This window comes from Empidonax traillii, unplaced genomic scaffold (genome assembly GCF_003031625.1).
Source record: "Empidonax traillii isolate 1590-97213 ecotype Southwest subspecies unplaced genomic scaffold, ASM303162v1 scaffold2030:size82362, whole genome shotgun sequence".
Lineage (NCBI taxonomy): Eukaryota > Metazoa > Chordata > Aves > Passeriformes > Tyrannidae > Empidonax > Empidonax traillii.
The window spans coordinates 32,532-41,825 of record NW_020957223.1 but is presented as its reverse complement, the minus strand read 5'-3'; the positions used below and the strand labels follow the sequence as shown (position 1 = coordinate 41,825).

Below are 9,294 nucleotides of genomic sequence, written 5' to 3'. Positions count from 1 at the left end.
ATAGGATCATGGAATCACAGCATCATGGCATAGCAGAATCACAGAACCATGGAATCATGGAATCAGGGAATAACGGAGTCATAGAATCACAGAATCAGGGAATCATGGAATCCCAGGATCGTGGAACCACAGAATCTTGGAATTATGGAATCACAGAGTCATGGAATCATAGAATGATGGAATCACAGAACCATGGAATCATGGAATCACACAATCATGGAATCATGGAACATAGAATGATGGAATCAGAGATTCATGGAATCACGGAATCATGGAATCACAGGGTCATGGAATCACAGGGTCATGGAAAAACAGAATCACAGCATCATAGAGTCATGGAATCAGAGAATCATGGAATCACAGGATCACAGAATCATAGGGTCATGGAATTATAGAATCACAAAATCATTACATCATGGAACCGCAGAATCATGAAATCATAGGCTCATGGAATCACAGAATCAGGAAATCATGGAACCACAAAGCCAGGGAACACTAATTCCTGTGTTGGCTAAAATGTATAAATATAAGAAGTTTTGTTGCTTGGGGTGCTTGGTTTGTGGAACCCCACGAAAGCCAACTCTGAAATAAATACTAATAAATAAATAATCAATAATAAATAAATAATAATAAATACTCCATGCCTCTCTCGAGTCATAATTATTGCCTTAAATTGGTAACCAAATCCAATTTTTTTGCAGGCAGCAAAGGGGTTGGGATGTTCCTCGACCATCACCTCTTCCCAGCTCCCTCTCTTTCATTCCCACATCCGTTATCCACGGCCCTTTTCCCAAAGCAGAGCCTGAATTCTCACCTTCCTTTTTGCCCCCGCTGAAGTTTGGGGTGGAGGTGCCCGGTGTCCCCTCTTTAACTTCGTCTGGAATTATCTGAATGATATTATCACAAACATCTCTGGCCAGAAAGAAAGTCATGCTAAAAAAAAAACCAAAAAAAACAGTGTTAGAGGGTTTTATTTATCCCAGCAATTTAGGATTCTTGGGGATTATTTTCATCTGTCACAGGAGGCAGGGCTGTTTTCACCCCGATCAAGTGTGCAAGGGGATGTCTGAGCCTTGAAAAGGAAGACTTTGGGCCTGATAAGGAGGTTTATCTCGGCCAGGCCACGTTCAAGGAGAAGAAACTGCTTTTAGGAGGCTCATGGGGTTGGAACATGATGGTCTTCAAGTTCCCATCCCAACCCAAACCACCCTATGATTCTGTGATTTTTTTAAAATGAATATTGGGAGTTGGTTTACAGAGTAAAATACAGCAATAATGGTAAATAATAATAATAATAATGATAATAAAAGGGGGGAAGAAACTAATTGATGCTCGATGCAATTGCTCACCACCCTCTGACTGATGTCAGACCTCCCTTCCCAGGTAACTTACCCCCAGTTTATGGAGTGGCAGTGGTGATCTGTGGGGTGGAATATCCCTTTGGATAGCTCAGGTCACTGGTCCTGGCTTTCCTCCCTCCCATTTCTGGCAGAGCAGGAGATAAAAAAAACCAAAACAAAACATAAGAAAGGGTCCTTGACTTGGGATAAACACGACTTAGCAAAAACCCAAACCACCCATGTGTTATCCACCCCCTTCTTCTCATCCCAAATCCAAACCACAAAGCACTGGAACAGCCTCTGGGCAGGAATTAACTCGTTCCCAGCTGAAGGCAGGACAAGATCCAGGTCTGGAGGGGCCACACGAGGAGCTGCTGAGGGCACTTGGATTGTTCATCCCAGAGGGGACCGAGGGGAGACCTCGAGGGGCTGCAGCTCGTCCCTGCTCTGTGTGAGCCGGGGCAGGACCCGAGGGAGCGGCTGGAGCTGCGGTTTGGGAGGTTTGGGAGCTGAGAGGAGGGTCAGGGTGGATCTCAGGGAAAGGTTCTTCCCCCTGGGGGTGGTTTGGGCACTGAACAGGCTCCCCTGGGCAGTGGGCACGGCCCCAAGGCTGCCAGAGCTCCACGAGGGTTTGGACAATCCCTTGAGGGACAGGGGGGGGGATTGTTGGGGTGTCTGTGCAGGGCCAGGGGTTGCACTCCATGATCCTTGTGTGTCCCTCAGGATTCTATAAACCAAACTGGTTTAGGTTGGAAGGGACCTTAAAACTCACCCAGTCCCACCGCTGTGCCACGGGCAGGGACTCCTTCCACTATCCCAGGTTGCTCCGAGCTGGCCTTGGACACTCCCAGGGATCCAGGGGCAGGCACACCTTCTGTGGGCAACCTGTTCCTTACACAGGACAAAAGCTTGTCCCAGCAGCGACTCCAGCCTCTTTCATCCTTTGCCTTTGGTTATTTTACGGATCCGGGGGTGTCGCTGCTGCCCCAGGACCTGTGGAACCGACTGAGGGGAGAGAGGGCAGTGACAGGACCCCAGGGAGCAGCTGGAGCTCTGTCAGGGTTAGGGGGATATCAGGAAAAGGTTCTTCCCCCAGAGGGTGGTTGGCACTGAACAGGCTCCCCAGCGCAGCGGGCACGGCCCCAAGGCTGCCAGAGCTCCCCTGAGGGACGGGGTGGGATTGTTGGGGTGTCTGTGCAGGGGCAGGAGGTGGATTTGGATGATCCCCGCGGTTCCCTTCCCTCAGGATACTCCACGATTCCCTCACGGGCGGGAGCTGAGGGCGGCCCTCGCCCCCCCCCGCCCCCCTCACGGGGTTTGCGCACGGCCCCTCCCGGAGCCCCCGTGAGGGACGGGGCGGGAAAAGCCGCCCGGCCGAGCCTGAGGGACGAGGCGGGAAGAGGCTGAGGGAAGTGGCTCGGCGCTGCTGGAGGGTGAGGGGGGGACGGTGCTGCAGTGCCCGGGGTCGGGTGTCCCCGCAGTGCCCGGGTCTGGTGTCCCCTCAGTGCCCTGGCCGTGTGTCCCCTCAGCGCCCGGGCCGGGTGTCCCCTCAGTGCCCGGGTCGGGTGTCCTCGCAGTGGCCGGGGTCGGGTGTCCCCTCAGTGCCCTGGCCGGGTGTCCCCTCAGCGCCCGGGTCGAGTGTCCCCTCAGTGCCTGGGTCTGGTGTCCCCTCAGTGCCCGGGTCTGGTGTCCCCTCAGTGCCCGGGTCGAGTGTCCCCTCAGTGCCCGGGTCTGGTGCCCCCTCAGTGCCCGGGTCTGGTGTCCTCGCAGTGCCCGGGTCTGGTGTCCTCGCAGTGCCCAGGGCCGGTGCCCTCACCCTCAGCAGCCCCTGGCCCTCAGCCCCTCACCCTCAGCTCCTCACATTCCACAGCCCCTCACCCTCAGCAGCCCCTCACCCTCAGCCCCTTGTCCTCAGGTCCTGGCCCTCGGTTCCTCATCCTCCACAGCCCCTGCCCTCAGCACCTCCTGCCCTCAGTCCCTGGCCCTCAGCAGCCCTTCACCCTCAGCTCCTCACCCTCAGCCCTCAGCAGCCCCTGCCCTCAGCATCTCTCCCCCCACCCTCAGCTCCCCTCACCCTAACAGGCCCCCGGGGGTGTTTGAAACGTGGGGAGCCTTTTCCTAAAGCCCTCTGACAATCTAATGGGCTGGGTGCCAGTTAGCACCGAGGAGCGTGGCCTTTGGAGGTTCATATTTCATATAAATACAGATGTAAATATTCCAATTACTGCGTCCTGCCGCCTCGGGGGAAGGAAGCCTGTGCTGCTGTGGAAATCAAGGATCTGACGCTGGGGATTATCAGACAAACTGCCCCGCTCTGTTTGCTGAAAACTCCAGGTTTGTTTGAGCTGGTGAGTCGTGCAGGAGATCCAGGGAATGCCCCGTGGAAGCTGCCCTTGTGCTCATCCAGGTGTTAACGCAGGTGCTTCATTTGCAGGCAGAAGAGTCTCTGCAAAATGGCAACTGCTCAGAAGCAAAGGAACTGTATGGTACGGTTTTGTTGTGGTTTTTGGCGTGGTCTATCCTTCCGTGGGAAAAATGGGGGGAATTTTGGCTGAAACAGTGCACCCCGGTGATACTTCTTCACTCGAAAATTCCAGGCTAATTCGGTTCTTTCAGCTAAGAATAAAGATGCTTAATGGAAAAAATAATCTGAGTTTCGTTGTCATGCACCAGCTGTGTCCTAAAAACACGATGACACCGAGTGCCAGGAATATTCTTTATAAGTCCTACTTTTCAGTTAAGTTAAAATCGAGGCACTGGACAGGTTTGTTGCTGTGGATACAGCTTAAACCGGTTTCTTCCTCTGGTTTTCCAGAGTGCAGTGGTGTTCCCTAAAACAATAGGCACGGAGCAGCAGTCCCTGATGCTGGTGAAGAGGCTCCTGGCAGTGGCCGTGTCCTGCATCACGTACCTGAGAGGAATCTTCCCTGAGAGCGCCTATGGAACCAGATACATGGATGGTAACAGGCTGTTGACACAATAACTTGCAAGAGCTGGGTGTTTTTAAAGCCCTTTTGAAACCATTTCGATGCCTGTGATGGAAACTTCACTCATGCCTTAAGATGAATCTTGTCAGTGCTGATGCTCTAACAATTAAACCTCTGCTCACACTTAACAATAATGTTAATTTTAGCCTCTTTTGGATATGCGTTCTTAAGGAGGGAACATCACTTTTTTTTTTTTTTTTTAAATTTTATTTTTTCTTTGGAGATGTCTGTGTCAAAATCCTGAGGGAAGACAAGAACTGCCCCGGCTCCAGCCAGCTGGTGAAATGGTAAGTCTGGGTTTTCCCTGTTTTTGCCCGTTGTCTCAAAAAAAAAAGCAAATGGCAACATCCTTGTGAGGGCAATGATTGAACTCCTTTGTGCTCCAGAGGGGTCCAGCTGAGCTCCTGATTTCTGCTGGAATCATGGAATGCTTTGGGTCGGGAGGGACCTGAAAGCTCCTCTCATTCCAGCCCCCTTGGCAGGGACACCTCCTGCTAAACCAAGTGGGCTCCCCTGATTAATGAACGCGTGCCAGAAGCTGTTTGGAGTGTTGCGATGCGCTTTTACTGGTGAATTAATCATCTACAGATCGTATTTTTAATTATTCTCCCGAGAGACTGATTAAAGGGAAGATCTGATGCTACAAAGGCAGCCCTTGCCTGTGCCACTGCTACCAAAGAAGGCAAAATAATGCCACAAACACCATTTATTGCCCCACTACAATAAACAAACACAAGAATTCCACTTTCTGCTGCTGTCTCAGCCAGAGGCAAACGGGAATTAGCAACTCATGGCCCGTATTGTTTGATTTTTTCTTTTGCAGGATGTTGGGCTGCTACGATGCCTTGCAGAAGAAATACGTGAGTCTCGCAGTCTCATCTCAGTGTGGGAATGCTGGTTTAAGCCTCTTATTTCCCAGTGCTGAATCAGCTGCAGCACAGGAATTTCAGGATAAAATTCCTTGCAAACAGAGGCACTGAAGGATTTGTAGGTGGTTTGGAAGTTTTTCTTCCAGCAAGCCTAAGTTACCTGTTGGTTCCCACAGCCAGAGAAGCAAATATTTCAGGAGAAATAGGCTCTAAAAATATGTGTAATATTCTCTTTCTTTCTCTCTTTGTTTCCCTCACAGCTAAGGCAGATTGTCCTGGCAGTAAGTATCTCTGAAAAGCAAAGGATAAGGTCCTTATCCTGATTTTTTTTTTTCTTTTTTTCCCAAGAGTTCTTTTCCTGACTCCTCTCTTCACTTTAAAACCACAGGTCTACACCCAGCCAGAAGACCCTCAGGTAAATCAGCTGGAACATTTAATTGTAATTTAATTTAATGGGGTGCCTGTAATGCACTTTTATTTGACGTACACGGTTTCCTGCTGCCCGTTCAGCAGCCAGAGCAGCAGCAGGACTTGCCTTGGGGGGCTGGGAGTTTAATCAACCACTGTCTCTGCTTGCAGACAGTCACAGAGTGTTACCACTTCAAGTTCAAGTACACCCAGCACGGGCCACTCCTGGATTTCGGCAGGTACAGCCCCAGGCATTTCCCTGCCTGCCTTTCCAGCCCCTCCCCTTTGTGCGACAAAACCTTGGATTTTATCTCTTTGGTGTTGGCTTTTTAAAGTCTGGATCTTAAGGCTGATTTATTTATTTTGGGTTTTTTTTTTCAGCTGGCTTAGGCTTATTAAAATACAAGTAATCATTTTGTCTGATTTAGGCTGGTAATTTTAATACCCACTTAGTGTCAGCCTGATGTCTCTGACCAGGTTCTTGGAGATATTCCATGTGTGGAGGGTGAAACTTAATACCAGATTTACTTTTTTCCCTTTCTTTCTCTTTCTTTCTTGCTTTCCCTCTCTCTTTCCCCCCTCCTTTCCTCCTTCTTTATTCCTTCTTTCCTTCTTCTTTTCCTTCTTTCCTCTTCCTTTCTTCCTTTTTTCCTCCTCCTTTCCTTCTTTCTTCCTTCTTCTCCTTTTTTCCTTTTCCTTCTTCTTTTCCTTCTTCTTTCCTCCTTATTTTCCTCCTCCTTTCCTCCTCCTCCTTTCCTCCTTCTAGCCTCCTTTATTTCTCAACCCACTACTCTCCTTCTTTTCCTTCTTTCTACCTTCTTTTCCTTCCTTTTTCCTTTTCCTTCTTCTTATCCTTATTTTCCTTATTCTTTTCTCCTTCTTTTCCTTCTTTTCTCCTTCTTCTTTTCCTTCTTTTCTCCTTCTTTTCTCCCTCTCCTCCTTCTTTTCTCCTTCTTCTCCTTCTTTTCTCCTTCTTTTCCTTCTTTTCTCCTTCTTCTCCTTCTTTTCTCCTTCTTCTCCTTCTTTTCTCCTTCTTCTTTTCTCCTTCTTTTCCTTCTTTTCTCCTTCTTTTCCTTCTTTTTCTCCTTCTTCTCCTTCTTTTCTCCTTCTTCTTTTCTCCTTCTTCTCCTTCTTTTCTCCTTCTTTTCCTTCTTTTCTCCTTCTTCTCCTTCTTTTCTCCTTCTTCTCCTTCTTTTCTCCTTCTTCTCCTTCTTTTCTCTCTCTTCTCCTTCTTCTTCTTCTTCTCCTTCTTTTCTCCTTCTCCTTCTTTTCTCCTTCCTCTCCTTCTTCTTTTCTCCCTCTTCTCCTTCCCTTCTCCTCCTTCCCTTCCCCTTCCCTTCCCTCCCCTCCCCACCGCAGTACCAGCCTCACCCCGCTCTCTGTCCCCCCCTGCCCGCTCACCCGACTCTCCCGCGGGTTGTTCCCAGCAGGGAGCGCTCGGGCTCGCCCATCCCGTGCGCGGACACGAAGCGGGCGAGCATCCTGCTCATCCGCAAGATCTTCGTGCTGATGCAGAACCTCAGCCCGCTGCCCAGCGACGTCTGCCTCACCATGAAGCTGCTCTACTACGACGAGGGTACCGCGCCCTGCCCCCCGAGCCCCCAGCCCTGCTGGGAAAGCAGAGAAATACCGCACTTCCCGGCCTTCGTGTTTCCTGGGCCCTGGGAAATGATGGCAGTTGGCTTTTCGAGGGCCAGGGGGGATGATCCTGCTGCAGGAACACGATCCTGCTGCCGGATCTCGATCCTGGCCCCGCCTGCCTCGGGGCAGGGATTTCCCGGGAGTTTCCCACACTGCGTTTAGGCCGCCCCACACTTTTCCCAGCCCGGTTCGGGCCTGGTGGCTCTCCAGACCTCTGGCCCTGCTTGCAAAGTGTGTCGTTTCCTCATCGTGACAAGTCAGGATTTTACATCTCAATTTTATCTCCCCAGCCCGTCCCAAACACCTTTGCCTGCTCAGCACCAAGAGCTTCACTTACTCCAAGCTCAATATTGATTATCCCCCTCCCCACCCCATTTTTTTTTTCTTATATTTAAGAGTTCGAACATTAATTTTACAAGGCTGTGACCCCTCTCGTGGCTTCCCCTCTGCAGTGACCCCCCCTGATTACCAACCCCCGGGCTTCAGGGAGGCCGAGTGCGAGGGGCTGATGTTTAACGAGGAGCCCACCTACCTGAACGTGGGGGAGGTGCCCACCCCCTTCCACCTGCTGAAGCTCAAGATCACCACCGAGAAACAGCGCATGGAGAACGTGGACAAAAACATCCTGAGGCAGGGAAGGAGGGAGGAGCCAGGAGGAGAGAGCCAGGCCATGAATGTAAGAGCAAGGAGGAGGTTTTGTGGAGCTTTTTAGTTTGCTGTTATCACCTAAGTTAAAAAAAAAAGCTGTTATTGTTTCACCAGGGTGTTGATAAAACCCCCCTCCGATTCCAGAGAGGTTTGAGCAGGGCAATATTTATGAATAATTCGGGGCGTTTTGTGCCTCGATTTTCCTGCCCCACTTCGCAGCTCAGGAAGTAGCTGAGCCGGTGGCTCGGGGCAGGGAGCAGCAGAGGGGCAGGTGAAACCTCTGCCACTTCCCAAACCCGTTATTTCACTGCACTTTGTTCCACCCAATAAAAGTGTGAGGAGAAACCTCCTTCCTGCTGTGCCTGCACTGAGTGACAGCCCCGTTTCCTCCTCCAGGAGGATCCTGTCCCGGATGACAAGGTGGCGGAGGAGAACCAGCAGAACGTTTCAGAAGCTCAAGGTAACAGTCAGGGTGTTTCTCAAGTCTCTGAGTTGCCTCTTTCCTGGAACAAACCCCCTGATTTTTCTCTATTCCCATCTACCTTATTTTCTTCACACTGGAGAGGGAATTTCTGCTCTTGGAGAGACAGTGGAGGAACACCCAGACAACCCTGGAGCTCCTTTCCAGAAAGGATTTCAAATGTTGGGTTTGTTTTGGGGCAGCTTTGGAACACCCAGACAACCCTGGAGCTCCTTTCCAGAAAGGATTTCAAATGTCGGGTTTGGGGTTTGTTTTGGGGCAGCTTTGCCAAACCGGCTGTTCCAAAATCTTGCTGCAGAACTGGAAGAACCCCACGAAACTGCTTCTCGAAAGCCACAAAAGTTCCCAAACCATCCCAAAATCCAGCTTGTCTGAGGGAGTTGTTAAATGTTTTATTAATTTATTTATTCCAGGGAAACCTTGGAATCCCCGTGTTGTTTCCACAGCTGATGCAAAGCCACCCTTAAGCATTCCATGCTTTTATCTCTATCCTCAGGGGATGAAAAAAAAAGCAGCAGGAATTAAAAACAGCAACAAAAACGTCTGGAACTTGCTGTTCCTCCTTCGGGGCCTGTTCCTGTCCCAGCTGCTGGCACTGGCAGGGAATCTGCAGCTGGAATGGTGGGGCACAAACAGGAGCTTTCCCCCATCCTGGAACTCCAAGACTGGCACCAAATCCTCCTGTAAAAAATGAGCCTTTAGCAGGGCAGGCTGTGAAGGAGCTGGGAATCCATCCCGTTTTTCCCAGAGATCCTGTTCCCAGAATTTTCCCCCAGGGCAGAGCTGGTTGTTAACACTGAACAAACAGCTCGATTTGACTCCTCAGCTCTTTCCTTCTTCTAGAAACAAACTCCACCTGTGGAGAGGAAGCTGGAGGGATCCACACTCCAAACGTTTCCAATCCTCAGGTAGGAAAAACT

The 9,294-nt window shown here is 50.4% G+C and overlaps 1 protein-coding gene across 5 annotated transcripts in view; it reads left to right on the top strand.

Moving 5' to 3' along the window:
- The window catches only part of HORMAD1 (HORMA domain containing 1), an 11,877-nt gene that overhangs the window by 443 nt on the left and 2,140 nt on the right, over positions 1–9,294 (top strand). Inside the window, exons 1-13 of one of the 5 annotated variants that reach the window (XM_027909296.1) lie at positions 2,679–2,773; positions 3,669–3,688; positions 3,775–3,826; positions 4,156–4,300; positions 4,551–4,614; positions 5,151–5,187; positions 5,457–5,477; positions 5,585–5,611; positions 5,776–5,843; positions 7,035–7,180; positions 7,698–7,921; positions 8,290–8,353; positions 9,218–9,282. In XM_027909296.1, the coding sequence (XP_027765097.1) occupies positions 3,794–3,826; positions 4,156–4,300; positions 4,551–4,614; positions 5,151–5,187; positions 5,457–5,477; positions 5,585–5,611; positions 5,776–5,843; positions 7,035–7,180; positions 7,698–7,921; positions 8,290–8,353; positions 9,218–9,282 (894 nt within the window). In that variant the 5' untranslated portion in view covers positions 2,679–2,773; positions 3,669–3,688; positions 3,775–3,793. Of the gene's footprint in view, positions 1–2,154; positions 2,175–2,643; positions 2,774–3,462; positions 3,689–3,774; positions 3,827–4,155; positions 4,301–4,550; positions 4,615–5,150; positions 5,188–5,456; positions 5,478–5,584; positions 5,612–5,775; positions 5,844–7,034; positions 7,181–7,697; positions 7,922–8,289; positions 8,354–9,217; positions 9,283–9,294 lie in introns of those variants that run through there. The other 4 variants (XM_027909293.1, XM_027909291.1, XM_027909292.1 and 1 more) reach the window with 4 other exon arrangements.